Consider the following 24,471-nt stretch of genomic DNA (forward strand, 5'->3'; position numbering starts at 1 on the left):
CCTGTGTATTATTTTTATTTTATGCATTTCCTTGGGCGTTAAAAGTGGTCTGAAATCACATGTTTACAGAAACATCCAAAGTCGCCATACAAACTAGGATAGAATTTAATAAAACTGTTCCAACAGAGTATAAAAACATGTTGCAGCTGTGAAGTTTTCCTAATTTTAAACCACCACCATCATTGCGCTAAGACAATTTCTTATTCCAGAGACGTTAATGTCGTTAACAAGAAGTAACTCTTGTTTACGAGGAGTTAAAACATAACGCACATTTCCGTCATGTTTAACAATTTACATAATGTGAGGATCGATAAACAAATTTGAAGCTTATTCTTATGGAGAGAAAATAGCACTCGCATAGACATCGTCGTTGATTTTCAGTGCGTTTGTCAACGATGAGCGTGCGCAAGAAGCAATGAAAATGAAACGGACGCTGAGCGTCGGAACGCATTTCTGCGTTATTCACTTGTTACTCTTGTACGTTCCCTAAGTTTACCGGTGGCGGCACAGTTCGCGCGGAATTGTTGAAAGTTTATCAAGAATTTTACAAAAGTCAACTGTAAGTAATTTAACATTGTATTAAAATGTTGCTTTAATTTAAATAATTTTTTTGATTTCGTCAATTCAATTTGCAAGAATAAATTCCTACATCTCTACATTTTACATAAACATAAACATGAGCAGCTTGCAGAATCGTTTCTACATTAAAATAATGTTAGCATAATAAAAGAAATACAAGCTTTTGATAATTTTAGAATTTTTAACTCAAAATATAAATTATATGTGAAAACGTCAAGAAAAATAGAGTAGATCTATCTAAATAACAGATGTTTATAAACTATTATGTTATCATCTTATTATTATTTAAAATAAAATCTGTTAAAATTACAGACAAAAATTGAAAGATTAGTATTGTCTTATATAATATGCAGTCTTCCTACAAATTGGTAATTGATTAGGTACATTTTAATTGAATTACAAACAAAGTCCTTACAAACTCTCATATTCACCCAATTGTAGGTAGAAATTGCTATCAATAGATTCTATTATAAATCTTATTTAAGAGTATAAAGCCTACTTGACGTGAGTGAAAACCAATCGATATTTTAGTTGAGAGATAAACCAGTTTTTTCGGCAAACGTTCAGAAATAAGAGCAAAATATGAAAAATAATACATAGTTACGAAAATTCATTACATTCCCAATATTTGTGCTTCCACTTTTTTAAATATGGATAGCAACATGACTCAAAATTTCCCAACTGCATGGAAAAATTTGTGGAAAAACTAAATATCCTCGTAACCAGAGATCCAATTTGAAAAAGAGCAAACAATATGTTTTGTTCATTTTTAAAAATTCTTGGTGAACTGCAACACAATTGAAATTATTTACCGATCTCAACTCCAAATAATGCTGTCCGTTTTAATTAATTTACAACAAATTGAACTAACAAATTAGGTTCATTTGGCGCATATTGTTTAAATCTATAACAAGAGAGAATTTCGAAACGCAGTGAAGGGTATAGTGTAGGCATCGAAAGTTTGCAACTCTGTTAATAATAAATTAGATAACAAGATCTTCCACTTAAAGGAGCTTCGATCTTATTTAAGCTAAACAATTATTCCTAGTTTTTCCAAACCCATAACCACTTACAATTAGTTAAAACTTGTTGTATTTATGTATAAGAACACCAAAACTTAAGTAGCCAGAACTTAACAGATTAAAACTTTATGATATTAAATTATTTTTCCACAGGTTTCCGTGTTGTTACACTGTTCTAAAATTAATCTTGTACTTGTCCTTGTACCTTGTACAACCACATCCTAAAATAATTGCATTACATCTCCAGTTGTCCACGCGTTTTGTCCCCAAGTTTCAAAATTCCTCTAATAAGATTATTATTTAAAATTCACTTTTTAACGATGTGGGCAAATCCACCAACGCAGCTTGAATGCAAGAATTTTCTTCTGATTTTGTTCAAACAAAAGGCGGTTATGCAAATGAATACCGTAATTTTATTTTTTAATTTATTCTATTCAACTTTGAAATGCATAACTGTCACTGTTACAGATGGGCTTGAAGAAATAAGAATTTTTAATTTTGCAAATATTAAAATAACTGAGAAATAGGTAGGTATATAATGTAGTGATGAGATTTTTAACAAAGACATTTTTTTAATTAGAATTTTAATGTTTATAAACAAGCATAAACGTTTCAAATGTTCTTCAAGTCTTAACGTAAATGATTACAAATGTTACCTCTGTGGAATGATTAGCTTTTATATTTGGTAAACGATTCGGATTACCAATTAAATTAAATAACTAATTAATAATTAAACCAATTAAATACTACACCTACAAATATTTTGAAAATAAGAAATTAATTTATTTCATAATAGTAATTCGCTTAATATTCCTTTTAAAGCACGGGTTCAACAGCATAAACAAAAAGTAGAAATTTGTATAGTCCCTTCCGTTTTGGTTTTTGATAACACCAGTAAAATTTGCCTTGCAATATTTAAATGCGACCCTAGAGAAACTTAAAATTTCACAATCTTTCAAATTACAGTTACATATTACGTTTATTTATAAGAACTTGCAGTTACAACAAAATATTTTATGTACAATTATCATAAATCGAAAGTAATCCATCATAAAATATGCACCATAATTTTGTCTCACAATTTTTATATTTGGAGAATACAAGACAATACAATACAAATATAATACAAGTGAACAAAACAAAGACATTTTTCGCGTTTCTAACTAATAAAAAAATGTATCTCGATGTCTTAATAAAATTAAATTTAAGCCTAATTTATTTATTATTTAGTGACTTTCCAATGAAGGTAGATTATGTATTTATAAAATTTTAAAGCAAACACTTAAATCCGTTTCGGTTCTAAACTGCTCATACCGTTACACACAAGCCTATTTATTAATTATGGTGGGTAAACATTTACCTGCTCATCAATGGATAAATTAATTATAACTAAGGATTTATAACTAAAACCCGCTTCATTAATTAAACTTTCAATTAGTTAACATTTCATGAAACCTTCAATATCCATATTAATTTCATTCTGTTCAACTAATCCGTGCTTGTATATTCCTCCGTCTAGCAAACTGAAGAAAAACCAATTAAAAAAATAAATTTCTAATAAGACTGACTGTGAAAAACCAATCTTTTGACACATACCTATTGTATATACTTTCAAGAGTTCAGAATTACATTACCACCATTTAATGAGTGATTAATTGATTAATTAGCAAAGTTAAAAAGAAATATTGCTTTACATCAAACTTCTGCAACTTAGCGAACTTTTAAGACTTCGACCCTATTGGTTAAAAAGTTATATTAGGCGATCAATATTAAAAACAATGAAATTGTTATAATCGACAGCTAACTAAGTATATTGGGCGACTGTACTAAAGTCAACATTAGTCTAATTGGAAGTTAATTAATGATAGAAAAATCGGTTTTTATATTACCCATACTTTAATTTCGCAAATAATATATAATATGCACCTACGTAAATTACAAAAATCATTCAAATTTTATCCGAAAACGTACAAATCGAACAATCAACAATTGGCCTTCCTTCATATTGGAATACATGGAAGCACCATCAGAATTGTGGATTCACACCTCTGTAAAGGCGGAAATAGACTTGCGTGAGTTCTTGCTTACGTGTTAACAGTGTTTGCGAAAAATACTGTGAGTTTCTCGCGCGAGAATCTAGTAAGTTTTGGCTTTTGCAATTTCTCACAGACGTCTAATTTAGAAAACATAAAAGAACTCGCGCGATATTAAAAATGCTTGTACACACCGGAGAGAGAATCTCGTGTGAGAATTTCCGCGACTTTCTGAGAGTCAACTCTTAAATTAGAAAACCTTGAAAAAATCTATGTTTTATGTGGACTACTTCAGAAAGTCAGTGTAGGGAAAGAGACCGTTAGCCAACATTTTTCTTATCAATACATTGTTCGTCCTTACCAAATTTATGTAAGTACACAAAACCACTGCGACAATTTAGTAATTAATTAAATACCGGATTAAAAGATCTGAACATTAATTATGCTTTTCCGACGGTAATTAATAAAAAAAAATCTCTTTAATCCTGTCTTCCTTCAATGAGCCGTTCTTGCAAATGTAAGAAGATTTACAGAAATTAAATGGGTAAGAAAAAAAAGAAAGTTGTGACATCACAGATCCAGTTCTAGTCGATAAATTAAATAATAACCAATCTCAAAACATAAAAGTTACTAAGGTTGGCGAATACAAAACTTCCTAAACATGGCAGTTGGCAGTGGGCAGGTAACATTTCTAAAGCCAAAAGTGCAATTTCAATGTTTCAAATTCGACTAGAATTAATAATTTTACTTTGAAAGGCATCAAAACTTCTTTTAGATAAACTAAAATAAAATAAACGGATCTGACATTTACAATAAACTTCAACGTACAGTCCAAAGAAAAATCGATTTTTGCAGATTACCTAGTACACTCTGATTCACCAAAAATCCAAGATAATTTGATCCTAACGTTTGGTGAATAGACATTATCTATCTCTCTAAAATCTTTATACCTAAATAATTAAATTAGGTTTAAAGCAAAAAGTAAGCAAAAGGAAGTTCTAACAGATTGGATTACACTAATTAAGTTTTGCGGTAACTGGAATGTTCAGTTCATAGTCTTCAGCTCCTAAGAATTTTTCTTTAGTGTTTACATACAACCCTAACACAATTTCAGACACTGTTGACTCTTGTCAGTGAAAAAGCTAATTCCTGATGGGCAGGTAAAAGGAGAAAATGGTTTAATAGGAGTATCGTACATAGGGCGAACAAAAATGCTAAGACCAAATTTAATTAAAAGTGTGTTATAAATTCAATATTGACCTGTTCTGAATGTAACTTTCATTTTAGAAGCTTCTAAAGTCGAAAAGTCCAAACAAAGTAGATAGTAGATGACAAAGTAAATTAGCGAAACATAATTAATGTATGCGGTAATTCGAAAAATATTTGTTCTGGACTTGGCTTTGACAGACCTTAATTCCCAGCAAAGTAAATTACTGAAATGAGAAAGCCACGGTTTGCTTACATTAATGTTTATAAGGACTAAGCACAGACAAGATTAAAGCTCTAAATTGTGGTAGCAGTGATAAAGAAAAAAAGTTGAGGCATTAACAATTTAAGTATTGTAATTCTAATAGTACTAACACAAAATTTGCGTGTAATTTGACAGAGCACAGCAATTTTTAGCGGTTACGAATTCTCCATTTGCAAACTTCTTCTGACATTTAGAATAAAGCCATTCGAAAGTATTAAAATAAATTCAAAGTGCTACATATAATATATCAACTTAACAGCTCAGTACACATTACACAGCCTGCGAACAATTTATTACCAGTCTAGCAGTTTGTCCCTGCACAAAATTTAAACTCAAATTATTCATGTATGAAATGTATTTTCCTGATTTCAAACAATGTCCTTTTAATCCCCATTAAACTAAACAAGGTAATTAAACAACACTCTGATGAAAAGATACACTTTTAGTCTAACAAAATAACAAATTTTGTATTTTGATATCGCTATCGCTATGTTGCGCTCTTAGTTAAAAGGTTCGGCCACTGAAAAGTCTCTGTTTCGATGCATATGATGCATAATATTATATTTCCTATATTATCAATGCAATTGAAAATAATATTGACATTGCCTGAGGAAACTAATATTACGATACTTTGCTCTGAAGAAAAGTTGTTCTAACATCAGCAGTGAACTAAAATAAAAGTCAAATCATTCCGGGAGATACAGAAATACAATACAAATTTCATGCTTTTTATCTTAGTCTAAAAGTTATTTCTTCATATTAACTATCAACATTTTTAGCAGCAGTCGCGTTGCCTCAATTAATCTTATTTTAAAAGACAAAGACTGATGGCATGATGACGACCAGATTTTTATATGATAAATGATTAGACCGTTGAAATTACCTAAATCGTTCTTTCTCACCTACTACTTAGTAGCACAAATTTTATTCATAGAACTCAAACCTTCTCTGTGGGCTGATTGCATAATATTTTGTGGTTAATTAATAACACAGTTGTTGATAACCAAGTAAACCTAATAAACAAAGTTCTAAAATTTCGTCTACCTATATTACTGCATAAACATCACATGCATTTATGTAAATTTACGATAAAACGTAAATTATAAGTTTTATAGTTTATATAAATAACTCTCAAAGGAAATGAAAAAAAAAACGATAAGATTTGAACGCTATTCCCGACGGTGAGCGGTGGTAAAAATATTAAATTTAATTTACCAAATTTTTAATATACATAGGTAAACCAAACAATTTTGCTTTGATGTGAAAAATCTCAAATCCTTCGTTTTTTTCCATAAAAATTTAACAAAACGAAGAATGTGATAAAATTGCTCGTTTACTATTTAAAGAAAAATTGTTTATTCCTACAAATGATAAAATCAGTAAATCAGTCTTTCGACTGATGCCCATTTAAATTAACCGGAAACAAACGTGTAATAACTCAAAGGACTCTCTGTAATATTACATTTCTCATTTCGGGCAGGTACGCCACGTGCACTGAATGTAGACCCACGTAAAGTATATCCTGAACTTTTTCCTTATAATATGTGAAAAGATTATATTGTAAAATATTAGGTGCTCAAGCCCGTAGCTTTATTTTCAGGGTTCAAGAGTTCGTTACTGTAAAAATATAACAAGATATTTGATACTACAATAATTATAGAGATACATAAATGTTAACGGCTGAAAATAATAATTGTTGAAATTGTCAGAAATAGAACCTACTTGTACTTAAAAATTTTGTTGTTTTGTCTGGAATTAGGACCCATCCTATAATAATTTCATACACAATTATAGAGTTTCTAATTAGACGAGATTTACTTTTTTGAAAAAAACGATGTCTCCTCACTTGTTGCTGAAATGACTGATTTAGATTTATACCTAAAATTCATTTCCCCTGCAGAAAAGTTACTCCTTTACAAAATTTTTAAAATTAACAGAATTTGGATAGAATAACTTAGATATCTGTTATAGATTCATCTACATTTTTTATTAGATGATTCCACTAGCCACTGTTAGCTTTGATATTAACCACAAAATAAAGTAACACACAACATAAAGTTGAAACAAAATATCTCCTAATCTGCACCAAAAATAATAAAATCAAATTTACTGTTTACGCTTTCACAATTTGGTGACAATTCTTGTTTGCTTTTTCGAGTTAAAATTATGCAAAGGTGTTAATTCGCAAAGTAAAACATAAGCACAGAAATGTAACTGATTCGATTTTGTTGAGAGACTAAACCTTGCTCTAGCTTAAATCACAATCAAAAGTGGGTTCGCACTCAAGTTACAAAATTGTTATCTTAATGTTCAACTACACTTTGTCCCAGCTTTACCTCAAGAACTAAAAGCTCTAAAATTTGTTATTGCAGAAAAATTGTTTAAAAAAGGGTGGAAAATAAGACTAATATTTCAATACCCCAAATTTAATTTCCATATCCTGTTTACTAAAAGGCGGTAAGAGAGAAAAGCAACTCTCATTTACACAGTTTGGTAACACCTACTACAGAATTTGTAATTAGAAAACAAAAAATCAAAATCGAACTTAAATTAAGTACGTACTTTGAAACTTATTAAAGACTTACCTATTACGCTCAATTATAACATAAAATACCTAAACTGATTATACTCAGAAGTCAGTCAGAAGTTACGTGCATATAAAACTTACCGTAACAATCTAGATTTAATAAAAGCACTCAGTTTAATTATGATGTTAATGAAAATGCATTCTTAAGACCCAATTTTCAATAAATATTTTAATAAAAGTGGGGCTATAGATGAACTTTTAAATGAATACAATTTGCAGTAATTACATAAAACTCAATCAGAGAAACAGACATTTATGAGTGTTAATAACCTTAAATGAAGAGATAAGTAAATTAATTACACTAATACTGCACTAACAAGAGAATGAAATTATAGAATACAAAATTACAGCTACATGTTGTCAGTTAAATTTGACTGATAAATTTGCTTTAACTTAATTCAACTAGCGAGAGACGGAACATTTTTTGTCGAACGACTAAAATGATTAAAGTCAAGAAGTCAAGATTATAATCTAGTGTCGTTACAAAATATGGAGATTTTTCTAGCAAAAAAGCCTCTAAATTTAATCTTCAACTCGTTCACTTCAGAAATAAAAAAATAAATCGATTGTTTAAGAAATTTCTTCGTAGAAAGTAATGAATCCTTCTTGGTGTTTGACTCGGATCAATTATGGAATTGGAGTGGAACAATGATTCGCAAGTCTTTGCAACCTACAATTTTCAGATATTGTAGATGTGGATTTCACACTCTGGGATCATCGCTTATAGTTCCATAGCGTATAGAATCAGATTTAGAACAACACAAAATAGTGCAAATGCATTTCACGAAATAGTGAATGCTCCAAAGGCAGTGAAAAATATCTTGCAAAAATTGATAATAAATAATAAGTTATGTATATCATAACGCGATTATAAATCAATCTCTATCATCCAGGAAAATTCTTGGTATTTGGTGTCAAATTTTTTAGCCATTGCTAATGTTTCACATCTAGTTTCAAGTCATTAGCTTCGTTTTACCTTTCAATTAAAGGTTAGGAAGACTCCCGCGAATGAAATTAAACTCAGTGAATACGAGTGGTCTTCTTTTTATTTTTCCGTCACTTTTAATTAGATACATATTTGCATCATTCAGCTCTGTTTTTACTGCAGTATTAAACCCGATACCGATAAATGCTTTGACCCAAGTTCAGGTAGTTAACTCAAAAATTGCTGTGAAAAATTGGACCCCGGGGAGTTAAATTACGTTAATCTAAGCTACTGGAAAAATGGTTTGTAATAACACTAATAACTATTAATAAGAATTATACACAATATAATGAACTCAAAATCTAAATAAACTCCAGGTAATCGTAGTTTCGTTGATAAATGTTAAATTCAAGTGATTTGTCAACAAAAAACATTTACTGGTTTTTAATTTCCATATTGCAATAATTTTTTTGTTGCAGTGACACCGTGAATTAAAAATGTTATAATCTAATATATGTAGTACATAATTATATGCGGATTAAATTTCGTATCTATAATTCAATTGCTGTACATAATTTGATTGACAATTACATTTAACAAAATTAAATTAATATTATTCCCAATATCAAATGTAATAGAATATTGACTTTGTACATGAAAAGTCAACAATGCCGTATAAACTTCACAAATAAACAACAAGCAAGTTTTCTTATTCTATGAAATAAGTATTTTATCCTTATTATATTAAATACAAACACAAATTTTTTTTTTTTCAAAAACTTAAATTCATGTCTTCACACGTTTAGAACCGCAAAAAAAAAATTAAACACAAAATCAATTTGTATTGTTCACATTGCACATCATTTTGAAAAAAAATGCTTAAGTGACTGTATCAATCTGTTAATTTAAGATTTTGAAACACAGTGAATTCAATATTCAACTCTAATTCAAGTTCCTTCAAATTAAAAAAAAATGTGTAAACATTCATTTAGTATTTTTGTGCTTTTTAACTGAAACAGTATTATTTTATTACATTATCAATTATTATCATTTTTAAAATACGTTTAATATGATTTGCCAAATCAACTAATCAGATACAGGTGCTGTCATTTTTTCTTTATTTGAACATTAAATACCTTCTTTCTTATAACCATAAAACCTTTAAAATTAATTAAGCTTTTCATCCAAGAAACGTCTAATCGTCATCGGTTTTCCAGCTAATTAAAAAAAAACTCCACAAAGAAATACAATCACGGTTCTGTCTGGTGTCTTATCAACTTGAAAAACAATAAAAAATAATTATCTCGAAATATTTTTTGTTTGCCTCCAAATTCAGGTGCGTCTTCTCCTCGAAATTAGTATAAAAATGTCCAGTGTCTGATTTAAAATTCCCGCCAGTCCGGCTTTGCAATCTAATAATAAAAATAATAAAAATGTTATTGAAAAAAATTGCGTAAAAATTATGGTGCGTAATATACGATATTTATTATACGTTTAGAGTGTTTTAGTAGTAAACATGAAAATAGCAAATAATCTAGGACGATTTAAAAGCTTTGTGATGTGCAATAAAAGAACTTGAATTAATATCCTGTAAAATTTAGTTAACGCATAACAGAAATTCATGGAAAACATTTTAGTTTTTGTATATTCGTTTGAAACATAATCCAGCAATAACGTAAACATTTTACGGTCTATTGCAATTGATGTTTAAATATGCGTAATTGAGATTAATTTTTATTATTCAATAAAAACCACATTACTAAATGTATGTATAAACTAGTAAAATATCTACTTTAAAATTAAAATGTTAACTATTTTGATTTGAAATAACACAAAATAACAAATTATATAGATAAATTTGTATTTTATGGAGACTCATCCATGAATGTGAATTGTGAATTGTGAATTATGAAGCTTAGCAACGCCTGCTGAAGATATAATTTCAACGACTGGTGGGGAACAAAATCTGAATAGATTGCATGTTCAAACGTACCTAAATGAAATTCTCCACAGTATTATGTTCTAAAAATGGATGGAAAAAGCTAACTGTCGTAGTCTAAATTAGTGCCAGGACGGGCAATAATATGTGTTTCCTTTTTTATTCTTTGACATTATGGCAAAAAACATAATCCGCATAATTATAATCTCTCCTGCAACTTTAATTTTTGCAAAGTTAAATCATCCCACGTCAGGTAATTCCTTTCATGCTGCTTGCTACATGTACCTACTAAAAGGGTAGTTTACGCCTAACGCAGTAGCATTACCAATTGTATGCAATGTAGTCCCCCCAACAGTATCAAACCTTTTAAGTGTATGTAATTGATAAGATAATAAGGAAACCTTTTTCACGACATAGCAATTGAGGAAAAATATTTACAATTCTTTGAAAGATGTTCGAAATAAAAAGATGATTAAAATAATTAAAACATCTTCGTTTCTCATAAAATATTCCTAGAAATTTGGGAAAATCAGTTTCCTCATAGCAAGTTAAATTCAGGCTTCATTTCGACGAAGTTTTATAATGAGAAAGTTCGGTGTTAAAGTACGCTCCAACATTGTCGTAATGGGTTTTGATCTTGGCGCCGGGTGTGACTACAGTAAAAAATAGAAAATATCACGATAAGATAACACATTTTTGAAGCAAGCAAGGAATTTATCGTAATGGCATGCTTTTAACTTTCTGCCTTACAAGAATCACTCGTTTACACGAAATTGTATTTTCTACTCTCAACACAAATTTTCTATTCTGCAAAAAACAACATCGGTGGCTATTGACAACGAAAGCAATTTTATCATGCAACGTTAAATCTTTAATTTCGATTAAAAACTTAACATCATCTTAAAGTGTCATGTGATTGTTTTTCCGCCAATCAAATGTCTCCAATCGTCAAATTAGTTGCGAGATTAACTTAATTTCAATTGTGTAAACCGGCCCTTAACTTTGCAAAATTTGACTCTTTGTAGTATCATTTATGTGGTAAAAATAGGCACGTAATATTAAAAAAAACTACCAGCTTACTTTCATTAATGCACACTAAAAACAATGCCAGTACTTTAAAAATACTTGGCTAAATCTAATCACCTCAAACTCTTCGTTTTGTTTATGAAATATAAACGTGTGAACAAGATTATCCCGGCGCATCCACCATAAGTGAAAACAACTTTATGTTGAAAGCTTTATTTTGAGTAAGCAATACTTTTTAAAATCAATATTGTACTCAGAAAATTAAAATTGTACATTAATTATTCTAGTCATTGATACATTTTCAGTTCATTCACTCAATTTCATTAATTAAAATCTAATAAAAAAGAATAAAAACATGATATTTTGTAAATGTATATGAGGTTACATGTAAAATTTTAGTTGTCAATATTGTTAAATAATTTAAAAAGAATGTAATTAAATTTATAGCTATTTATTTGGGAAGGATATTAAGTAATTCATAATGAACGAGGACGTTACTTGTTAACGTCCGAGTTTTTTATGAATTAGTTAATATCCGTAGTAAATACAAAGCTTTATCGAAACATGTACGAATGAGGCAATGCTACCACCCAACAGTTCTGCAAATTTCCAATTTTTGACTTAATTTTTGAACGCATTGAAACAGCAAGAAAAGCATTTCCCAAGATATTTTATGTTACAATTAATATAAATAAATGGAAATCTTCAGATTTTGGTCTTCGGAGTTGCTTTAATTTTCGAAAATACATTGAATATTATGGATTAAGGACCACTATGCTATTATGAAACGGTAACTATGCTATTATGAAACAGTAACTATGTTATTATGAATTATTTCTATCATCTCTATTATGAAGTACTTTACATGTAAGCATAGAAACGTATTAGATACATCTTAATGTTCATGTTTCGATAAAATAACATTATGTATAAGGTGTTGAAATGAATGAATTGAAATAAATTTTGCTACCAAAAGTCCTATACAATTATGGTTTGGATAACAAAAACACGCCGGTGTATTTTCTTCCGCAAAAACCTACTGAATCGATTGCGACAGGTCAGTTTCAATAAATACGATATTAACAGAAATTAATTTCGAACAAATTTCTGCAATAACGAGTGTAAATAGGGACTTACCGAGATTTTACAACTATTCAAAGTGTTTGTTCATGCAGGGATGAATAGATTGCTATTGAATTTTGAGTTAACGCAATGGTTTTGGGTTTTTGCGAATTGTTGTTACAGAATGATGTAGGTACATTTTTACTTATAAATTGTTCGTAGTGACGAATTTTTTCTTTGTGAAAACACGTTTGTATTATGTACAGGTGTAAAGGGGGTAATTGGGTGACTTCCCAGTTAACCAAAAAAAATGTTAAAAAAATCCACGCTTTGTGTTTTCGCAGTAGGATCAAAATAAAATTAGGAAAATGGCAACATTGCTGAACTGTTCCCCCAATAATTTAAATTTCCAATATTCTTAGCCATAGTTATGTTGCTGTTGTATTGTTGGCGTTATTAGTTATTGGAATGACACACTGATCCACAATGTTAATTCAAAAATCTTCCTTTTTCCGATTTTCTTTGTACCAAGCCTTTGCGCAAAATGTCCTTAAGGTAACAAATTTAAGTGAACGTGAAATAATTGTACAGAAATCGTTAACTTAGCATTTAACTTTTACTCTTTAATCCATCATATCTCGAAAAATTGAAGACATGGATTTTTTTTAACATTTTTCCGCTGATCTATAGTATTGTCCGATAATATTGGACATTCGAGATGAAAATCAATTAAAGTATTCAAACGTCGAAAAATTGTAAAATGAGTTACAAATGCCGGAATTATTATTTTTAAAGTTTAATTTTAATTTAAAATGTTGAGTCATGTTGACATTTTTTTTCAATTTTGTCGGAAGAAACTTTTGCAATGTTTCAGACCTTCCATACATACATATAAATACATACTTAAGAATAATATGTGATGACGGAAATATCTTTGCAAGTCTCGGCACGCTAGATGTAATTCCGTTTATTTCCATTTGAGGACAAAATGAAGACGACAACTCTTTGATAAAAGGATGTTATTGAATTTACCTACTGTAGTGTAGTTGTAAAATTCGAAGGAATTTATTATGGAACTGGTTATAAAAATTGAAGAAGATTTTCGGTTATTATTTCTTTTATTAAATATTATAAAATCCCTAGGCGTACAACGTTATAAGGCACTTCTTACAAGCAATTTACAGCTCGTCACAAATAAATATATGACTATGACACCAACTAGATGGCACATAAAAATAATATGACACACTCACAATCCAATAAAACGTGAGATAAACTTAGTAGGAACATAAAACAAAAAAAATCTATCCTTGTGTAACGATAACGTGAAAAAATCAAAGATCATCCCTAGGCGAAGAAACATTTTCTTTAATCAAAACAGAATCCTCTGTGTCGCTGATATATCCTTGCTCGCCGGTGTAGTGTGTTGGATAAACAAGTAATGGAGCAGCTGACAAAGCAACCAAATTCCTCTGAGGAAAATAGCCTTTCCAACTTGTCTGAGGATGCTTATCAAATAATATCGGTAAGTACTCATCAACTGGCAACAATCTTGACAAAGGATCGGCATTCAAAAGTTTCCTCGCCCCGTTTAAACTTAAAACATATCCCAATGTCCAATATGAATACCCAGCTTCGACAAGCAAATTGGAGCCTTCCACCCAAGGCTCATCATTCTCTTGCAAACGCTTGCGGCCGAAGTATCTATAAATAAACAAGTACTTATAGATTTTTAAACTAATTAAGAATAGTTTAATCAGAGACTACTCACTAGGACTTTATGCTAATTAAAACGAACTTTGTAATCGGATAATTGATAAGTTACGAAAGGACAAATGCGCTACATAACATAAACTCCCTGCAAAAAGTATGTATTAAAATTAAAAGTATTTACCCTTTATGACAAACACATGACTTTGATGTCCAAAATAATTTGGACGCGACTGTATCTACATTTTTAGTGTTAGCTCTCCTGCAAAATTCGATGCTGATCCAATTTTAAGCCATGGCTTAAAAAACTCAGATAACGAGTTTAAAAAAAGTCAGTTGACAATAATTATTATCATAGATTAAAGGAGTAATAAGTATAATTTTAAGGTAAGATTCCATAATACTGTTCCGACGTTTTATCTGGATATTAACCATTTATGAAGTCAGTTAAATAATTAAACTTCAATCAATATTTAAATGCGTTGAGACTGGAGTCCAAGTTTCATTTAAAAGTCAATTTTACTTACACTAAATCCCACCCGGAAACACGTTGAACTTCCGCCATTACATTTAGGACTTTTCTCCTAAAAAATGGTTCGAATCTAATATCGTCCTCTAAAACCAAAGTGGTTTCATATCCGTTCCGAACAATCTACAACATAGACGTAATTAAAATAATCTCCATCATCTGTCTCCCACTGTCTTACGTCTTTCCAGACATTATAATGACTGAGAAAACATCCAATTTCTCCCAAAGTCATTGGCCTAGAAAATGAAAAAAATGTAACCAACAGAAATTACGTTTTAATAAGCAAATTTTATTAAGCGGATTAAAAAGCCATCATTAAAACGTTGAGATAAATACATTTAATTATAGAGTTAAGTACGCAAATAGTTAGAATTGTCGAATTGTTAGTGCATGGTTAAATCCTACCTCTTATGATAAGGATCGGTGTATTCAGGAAGCGGTGATATTTCCTGCAACACGCTGGCATTTAAGGACCTGGAATATTTAAGAGGCACTTTATCAATTCTAAGATTGCAAATCTACATAACTGAAATAATTAAGTATTGTTAAAACCAGTACTGAATGTCAGAAATAATTTGTCTTAATATACATAAATGTATAATAAAAATGTAAAAAAGACATGGAAATATAACTAAATAATTAAGCTTCGTTTCATTTCTTTATTTTTTTTGATACGTTTAAGTATAATCGGATAAAGGATTTACTGAAATAATTGAAAACGTTTTTTCCGTTTCAGAGGAGCAATGGAAAATTCCACTTCGTACGGAAACGTATCGCATCACAGCAGAAATTTGGTGTACATGGAAAACCTTCGCGCAATAGTAAACGCTTTTATTACGATATTGGTGGTGACAGCAGCCATTGCTATGCTCGTGAACGTGATAGTTTTTATCAGCGTACACTGGATCCGAAGACCCATGCCCCCAATACTGAAAATGAGCATAAGCTTAGCAGCTGCGGACGCCCTCAGCTCATCGATATTTGCAGTAACGTTGTTCATCAACACGTATCTACCCTCCATTGGTATAAATCTTTGATGGCTACAGATCATTATGGAAATGATGAAACTTAGCGGAATTCTCATAACAGTAACCCATTTATTGGCTCTAAGTTTGAATCACTACATAGGAATATTAAAACCTTTACACTACAATTCTATTGTGACCCGGAGAAAAGTAACAGCAGCTACTTTATTTCTATGGCTTTTCCCTACAGCGTTTGTAATCTTTTTATTCACTTCTCAAGCTGAAGAGTCTTACTGGACCGACATTTTGAACAATGATATAGAGATGGATGTCGAAAATAAAACGACTTTCATCGACACATTTAGATTCAGAATGAGCTACTCTGCTTATTTCATCATCTCCATATTTTTGATGGCGATTTGCTACGTCCACATCTTAGTAATAGTGAGGAAGCAACAAAATATATGGAAAAACTTATCACGCATTGGCAGTACAAAATGGTCGGGAAGAACCATAAAACATTGCCCGAACAGCAAAGCAAATAAAGAACAGAAACAACTCGAAGGAAATATAAGAGCAATTTACACAACTTTACTGATTTTGGGATCGTGTATTATAGGATGGATGCCAGCGCTTCTTATATTTGTGTTGATGTGTAAAGAAGATTGTTACATACATGGATCCGAACTGCAGAGTTTAAATGATAATTATTTAATTGAAGTTATGTCAATGAGGTTGCTGGAAAACATGCTCATTGTTCTCAAAATGCTAGCTAATCCCATCATTTATAGCATACGAATGAAGGAAATTCAGGTGAGAACTATGTCTGTTGTTTCACGAGAATTTACACGATTATACTGAACGAGGTTCTAACATTTCAGGAATCTTTTTTCTCCCGTTTATCGGCCGTCGCATACTTTTATAAAATGAATTCCACGCATCGGTAGCAGTGCATAAACCTTACAGCGGCAAAATTATGTCGTTTTTAAGAAGAAACCTTTTATTCTTGGCTAGAACATTCAACACAAACAGAATATTATTTCAGTTAATAAAAATAACAAAACTTATTTAATATCACTGAAATGAAAGAAATTAATCAAATCAAACGTCCTTCCCTGTTAGTGCAGACCTCTATGTAACACAATTAGTGCGAAACCTCTTAATCTCAGACCTCTGATCAATAATTTTGCGAGAGCACTTTCAATTTGGGTTTTAGGAATCGAGATCGGAAAAAAGTTAGTTCCCTGGTCCTTTAAATTACGTTTGCTATGAATGTTCATCAAAATTGTAATTACAACAATTTCAGTTACTCAAATTATCCGCTATTGAAGCGATCGTGTAATTTATCGAGAGGTCAAAAAAACTAGCTGTCGGTTACTTTTTTCTAGTTCTAAAAATAACTTTGACTGAAAATAGTGCATTAAGAAATAAAAGATTAAAATAGTTCTTTATTCCTAAAGGGATATTTAAAATCCAAGTCAGAGTCGTGAGTTTTAAAATCTCTCAGAGAATACAGAACAGTTTACTCTCTTCTTCTTTATACGCTAAGTTAAATGATCTAAAATTAAAGAGCGGAATATCAGAAACGTCAGAAAAAATTCTGCTAAAACTATCATTTTTGCTAGAATAACTCGTATTGTTGCCGCATAATAGATTATTTTCCGTAACTACCTTTTGTTTAATACAACTGTTTTTATTTAAAAAGAAAACACAGATACCGAGTAATTAAGGATTATGTAACAACGTTCAACAGAACTGAAAAATATCAAATAAATACAGTTTTGTGTAAATTAAAATTTCCACTACTCCAGACTTTAACTACAAAAGAGAAGAAAATCCGAACTCATTAGTAGAACTTGTGTTTCATACAATATAATTGCTTTTATCTTTTAAAACCAGATTTACTGACGGATCTGCTTATAAATCGTTTTTTCTCACCTACTCATGCATTTATTATGCAGATGCCAAGAAGTTAAAGGAAATTTGTATGCAGTCGAGAAAAATATATTTGGAATAACAACCCAATGACGCAAAATAATTTATTACTGCTGGGTCATAATAATGTATTTTTATTTTCAGTTGTTTTTTCCAATTCAATTTAATTTCAGTAAACGTTTTGTTGAATTTTTATCGACCCTTATTCCATTAAAGTCATTATTTCAACTACACAACCACGTAAAACAAGATTAACATACAAACATTTGTTTATTTCAAGTTCGGACTACGACTTTTAGAGTGAAACAAAAAATACTAAAAAATTTTAACCTTTATAAATTAATAACCAAGTAAACGCCTCTTTCAACGCCTTCAAATTTTTTATTTTAAATTAATGATGTCACAGTTGATGTCTCAATCTATCCGGATTTATAGTTGGTAACTCCGGCGTTTAATACGAATTTTTAAATGCAGCACTTATATTAGTGATATACGGGTTTACTAAAAGAGGGGAAAAAAGATAATAAAATAAAGAACCTTTTTCAGTTGATTGAAACTCGATTGTGTTGAAACCAATTAGTGATTCATATCAATCAACGCGTAACTTTCATGACTTTTTATAGTTTTTCATAAAACAGTTACCATTTTGTTAGAATACAGCCCCTGTACTAATAGAACATATTCTGCGTGTTTAATGATTTTTTTTGTGTATAGTCAAATTTTTAGTTACAAATATTATATGCGATCTTTCAGCAAATTGGTTTCGTTTCGCAAGAAATTGTTCTTCAAAACTGATAAGCACCCCATTATATGCAAAAAATTTCATATAAAAGATATACATGGATATAGCCAATATAATAAAGTATAATAACAATAAACATCAACCTACATTTATTTTATTACCAAATCGTCAGCACTATCAGACAATAAACATGTGTGATAATCCATTTTATTCCCCGACACGTTCTTTGGAGATTATGGATGCTATAAATCGAACTTCAATAAAGCCGAACAAATCTGATACGTAGTTTTCCATGAATTAAGTCGTTGTCGGTTTTAAAGGTTCATTTGCCCGTTCTAGAAAATCTCAGTCTAATTTAATCCGACAATCAATATCAAACAGTTGATGACAGAAATCCTGTAAAAATTTATAATCTGTTTTAATCTCCTCCTTTTCAATTAGTATCTGCCCGAGTTTACTAGTGTTGGAGAAATTACGGGTCAGTAATTGAATTGAAGGAAATGCAATTTGTCGATACATCGATTTATATTTTTCTCTTGTTACAGGACGGAACTAAACGCATGCAATCCAGTCTCCTGAACTTTTTCTGTCCCTCTCGTCCTGACAGTAACAATTACACTCTTGCTTCCAGACGATCGCCAAATGTATGTAACAGTTCATTACGTACACGTTTAACAACAACATCTGTAAACAATTGTGGGCAGGCCAATCATGTCAGCATTGGAAGAGCTGAGATAGTCAATACACTGTTATAAAGTATTGTAATTTATTAGGGCGAAAGTCCGTCAAAAGATCGTGAAATAGGGCTTATTTATCAAATTCCATCAAAAGGAAAGTGAAAATATTTTACGTTGTAATTCCCAAATAAATAACTGTGATTGATTTATTCATATCGTCTTGGAACGAGTTTTATTAAATCAAAAGTCTGCTGGTTGCAATCATGATGATGCAGCTTCCAATAAAATATTGCTAGGATTGTTAAGCGAACGTATACAGGGTGATTATATTTATCCGTCATCGGGGGACTCAATTTTTGTTATTTTTGCTGTTTGTTAACGTCTATATTTATAATGAGTAAATAACAATCAGTAAAATCTTTTGTATCCAAATTTTCCACCTCACACTCATATCCCATAAAACTAAGAAATAATACCATATTTTTCGATGCAAAAAATAATGCTCAAATAAAAAATATTTGGACTACAATTACAAAAGTAAAGCGTCGAAAACTCAAATATAGATATACAAATAAGCATCTAAAAAGACGAATTTTTATAAAAGCAAGGTAAACTTACTTTTTTATAAAGTGGTTAACTTACAATCTTTTTTACACTACAATGTGCTCAATTATAAGTGTCGTACAACTTTAAGCATAAACATGAATTGTTGCTTTTTTGTGACATGTGAAAAAGTAAATTGTGTGTGTTCAAAACGCGTTAAAATGGTTAAGTATAAACTGAAACAATGCTAAAAATAACACAATTTTGATCCATTACCTATTGTAAAGAAAGTTACAGAATAACAATAGATTCATTCCCATTATTATTTCTAGGATTTTCAACCTTTAATTTGTGACTGATTGTTATATACAATAGGCAAGACGTCATTGCTCGTTTTGATCCCAGATTTTCTTGCTCACATGTTACTTTAGTCATTATTGTTCGCAGGTAACGAGTAATGATCAGATCAATGTGTTCTCTATGTAAACATAATTTATATTGTTGTATATACAAAATGCAGCATTCTATGTTTGTAAGATGTAGTTATTACTATTAGAATTAGCCATTTGAATTATGTCATAAATATAAATGTAAACAATAGCTAAATACATGTTGTTTAGGTTTATTATGTTGGAAAATAAAACTCTATTTATTTTACTCATTTGTTTGCGTTCTTTAATTTATTTTATCACTATTAGTGCTACAATTAATGCTAAATTTATTTTAGATCAATAATTGTCATAGAGTTTCGCTCTAATATTAACATGAAATTATTTATTTTGGTCACCCAAAAAATAGTACACCCTCCTAATTTAATTCATATACCATCAATTTACGAAAGTAGAAACAAAAAATATTAAAATCAGACAAACAATACAAATCGTTGAAATGACGTTGTCGTAAACGCTACCTAACATACACCTTCAATAATTTATATTTCGATGATACTTCAGTAATGTTTCGTTTGGTTGTAAAAACCATTTGGGCGAAAAAAGATAAGTAAGATAAATAACTACAATTTTTATTCTCAAATGGTCATTAACCCGTGTGTTAAACCGAAGCGAAATTTATTTGTACAAGGTCTGATATATTGAACAGCAAGTATTAAATTCCTTCGACAACGAACTGTTTTTCATTCTTTTAGACGTTGTGCATGTACAACACCCCCTACATTAATTTGAAAATCATTAAAATTTTGTTTAAAAATGTAACCAGTTTGTTTAAAAACATTCTAATGCATGTTATGTGAGCCGTAAATAGATATTTTGTTTCAGTTACACCAAATGTGTGTACACTGGTTAAGCAGATTTCCATCCAAAATAATTTCGTTTTGTGTACAAATAACATCAAAGCGTATTATTCTGTAGGTAAAAATGAACCACATTTTAAATTTATCAGAGAAAAAAGGCAATATGTACACTACGACAACCGACAAAGCCCGATGCCATTTTACGAGTATGTTAGAGTCGCACACAATACAAAAGACAGGTAAATTTAGAAAAAACATGTTTGGCTAGAGAACCTCGAACTACAAACTTTTCTTTTTGTACGATACAGACAGAACATAAGAGGGCAATGAAAAGAGTGAAGTGCCTTCTGTTTAACAGTATCATATATCGAGTATGCCGAATATCAACTAATAAAAAAAATAACTGTTTATTATTCCTTTGTTCATTACATGTACGTAGTAAATACAGTTTAAATTAAGTATTTTATAACAAATTGTATCTCTGTGGCAAAAAAAAAAAACAAAAAACTTATTGTTTAAAGTCGCAAAACTAAAACAATTGCGTGAATTTCCATACGGTTCATAATCTATGGTTCTATGTGAGTACTAACTTCCACTAGTATATAAGCTTTATTTATATTCGTTACATAAAAGAGTCGATTCAAGTCTTTATAAAGTCTCAAAAATAAAAGTTAATATTTTATAGCTCTCATGGTTTCGCACGACATGTTAAAGTTTCACCTGAAATATGACAAAACCTCATAAAACACGTAACAAAGCAAATAAAACTTAATTAGAACCAGTCCACTGTAGTACTGCCGGCAATAAATGTAAATAAATTCTGGAAATGCACAAAACGCCGCTTTGTTGTTTTTACATAATTACAAAAAAAGAAACTTCGCTCTACTTTCTTTGCTGTAAAGTATCTTCAATATATTACTGTCATCCATAATTACATAATACTTAACGACCTAGAGAAATCCGCTACTGGTGGTATAAAAACGAATTTCCGTTTTATTTGCCAATTTATAAGCTTAAAGAAAAACTTCTTTTTCAGCATTCGAAGGTTCTTTTAGCTCTCGACAACTAATCTATCTCTACTACTTTAGAGGAACTGGTGTTTCATAATTTCCACGTTGTTCCTCTAATAAAAAATAAAATGATAAATCTCACCTTCCATCTACAGCATCTAAGATTGTCACTTGCAGTCCAAGTTCATCAAAACATAACTTCATACGTTTTCTTCTTTCCGGGCGTCTCAATAAATTAATCATAAAAATCTTATCAAATCCTAAAGAATCTTTTTTAGGAATTGATGTGTATGGTTCCAACAAAGAACTAGTAACAATAGGTTTCCTTTCGTTTAAAACTTCCAACTTAATATTTGTCAACTGTTCAAAATCAACGGCTAATTTATCATCTTGTTCCAATGGCACCATAACATATCCGAATTGTGCGTCATTACACAAATTTAGTGAGATTCCACTTCGATTCGCTGCTATTGCAAAAGTGATAATATCATCTACCGGTCCATCGAAATTTGGTACATTTTTTGGATCATATGTTAGGTAATCTGATATGGATCTTCTCAAATCTATTAAAACACAAGAGTGGACCATGGGCACTGAAAAACAACCCATTTTTTCCCTATTTAGTACAGGTTTGTATTCTTCAGTTCGTTCGTAATAATAGTCTTCAGTCATTCCATGCCAGAAATTCGAGTAGAGGCCTTCAGATTTTAGCATTGGGGCAACTGTGGTAAAATTTTTAGAAATCAGAATATTTAGCGTGTTGGGGTTTGTTAAGAAAACGTCGCAGTCAATGGTCTGAAACAACGAAAATTGAAAGTAAAAGTGGAACTTGTATTAATCCTAAAACTGAAAGGCTCGACACGTATACAAAATGGTAAGAATATAAAAGAATCATAATAAATTAAATACAACATCACGACTTTTTTTTTCCTTAATATAAAATTCATTAAAGGCGACGGCAATAAAAATAAGCAAAAACAGAATCCTATCATTGAAATCACAGCTCAGATGCGGAACTTTATGTATTAAATATCAAAAGCAGATAAAAAATAGTTCATTTATTTCTAATATAAAATGCTCTTATACTTTCGAAGAAAACCTTCAAAGGAAATGACGAGAGTTTAGATGAACAATTCATCTCCTCTTACCGACGATTATATCTGGAAAAGCGTACACTTAAAGCCTGTTAAAATAATTATTCGTTACGTTCAACAAAAAATTTCATTAGAAGTTACACCAGTTATGGAACGTCACATCGAAACACAAATAAAATTACAAAGATTTCTCTCTTTGTTTGATAAAAAATCCCAGCAAATAAATCAATTAGAGAGGTACTTCTTTCTCCTATCATTTTGAGAAATATTTTATTGCTCTTGCACCTGAGGCAAATAATTCATCCCAATTGATCAGCTATTGATAAACCGTCAACTTCAACCGTTGCGTTGGTTAATTGCTTAATTTTAAAACGCACAATAAATCTTAAACCACCTAAACAGTTTTGAAAAAAAACGTCTTTAACGAGAATCTATTGCAAAAACTGTGAAATTGGTAGCTTTTGAGTGCGGGCAACATAAATAACTTCATTCATAGCAATTAAATGGAGTAAATGTGCAAATGAACTGACGTTAATTTTTTTTACACTAACAATTGTAAAACCTCTAAAATGACCTGTCTGCGTCTGTGGCCTTAATTAAACATGAGCCATTTAAAATGACCTAAAGAAACAAAAAAAAATGAAATTTCTGCAAAAGCCGCAAAAGTTAGAGAAACTTTTTAATACATTTACATACAAACCGGCTCAACATTTATGAACATTGAAATACTCACTAAAAAATAATCGGCCCAAAGACCCCTCGCAAAATTAATTGCGGATTCCCTCAAGCTTATAACATGGTTAAATCTTTTTTTAGTCCAATGGGCAGGACCACGTTCATCAGAATACGAATCTTCATCGTGCACAAATTCAGTACTTATAGCGTGATACTCGTCTTTAACAGTGGCAATCCATTTTTGTAAAATTTCGATAGTTTTATCGCTGTTATGATCACTGCGTATCCTGTAATTGAAAAATTCAAATTTGGCGCTACTTTCTCCACCATTCTCTTCACACCTGAGCCGGTGTAAACAAACGTCAAGACTTACCACAACGAAATTCGATCTTTTGGATAAAGTAGATTTTCCAAAGTTGTTAGAAAATAAGGTAAAGTGTGAGCTTTATTCCTAGCCAAAACTGCGATAACTATGGTCGGTTTTTTCCATTCTGACAACGCCACAAATTTGAAACACAAGATAACACAAAACAACACGAGCCTCCGAACCATTTTTCGTGAATCTCAACGTAAAATCATTGGAAATTACATAAAATAAAATTTCCAACCACACTTTAAATAAAATTTGTGCTCAGCTGATTTTCTAGGGGCGATGCCATTTCTACTTGGCTTTGTGGCGGGAAGTTTAAATTAAAATG

At 30.6% G+C, this 24,471-nt stretch overlaps 2 protein-coding genes across 2 annotated transcripts; one reads left to right on the plus strand and one right to left on the minus strand.

Moving 5' to 3' along the window:
• The first annotated feature begins 455 nt into the window (after positions 1-455).
• On the plus strand, positions 456-20,297 carry LOC148179002 (uncharacterized). Its single transcript, XM_088050306.1, has 3 exons — positions 456-559; positions 15,620-16,661; positions 19,071-20,297. The coding sequence occupies exons 2-3, from the start codon at positions 15,936-15,938 to the stop codon at positions 19,278-19,280; spliced, it is 936 nt and encodes a 311-aa protein (XP_087906432.1). The 5' UTR covers positions 456-559; positions 15,620-15,935; the 3' UTR covers positions 19,281-20,297.
• Positions 13,744-24,457, minus strand: LOC148179003 (glycosyltransferase 25 family member). Its single transcript, XM_088050305.1, has 7 exons — positions 24,147-24,457; positions 23,832-24,060; positions 22,147-22,799; positions 15,289-15,357; positions 15,062-15,119; positions 14,882-15,006; positions 13,744-14,348 (listed from the first exon to the last, which is right to left on the minus strand). Exons 1-7 carry the CDS (start codon positions 24,323-24,325, stop codon positions 13,979-13,981), a joined length of 1,683 nt encoding a protein of 560 aa, XP_087906431.1. The 5' UTR covers positions 24,326-24,457; the 3' UTR covers positions 13,744-13,978.
• Positions 24,458-24,471: the final 14 nt, after the last annotated feature.

This window comes from Gnatocerus cornutus, chromosome 2 (genome assembly GCF_029298725.1).
Source record: "Gnatocerus cornutus isolate USDA-ARS CGAHR chromosome 2, icGnaCorn1.1, whole genome shotgun sequence".
Classification (NCBI taxonomy): domain Eukaryota; kingdom Metazoa; phylum Arthropoda; class Insecta; order Coleoptera; family Tenebrionidae; genus Gnatocerus; species Gnatocerus cornutus.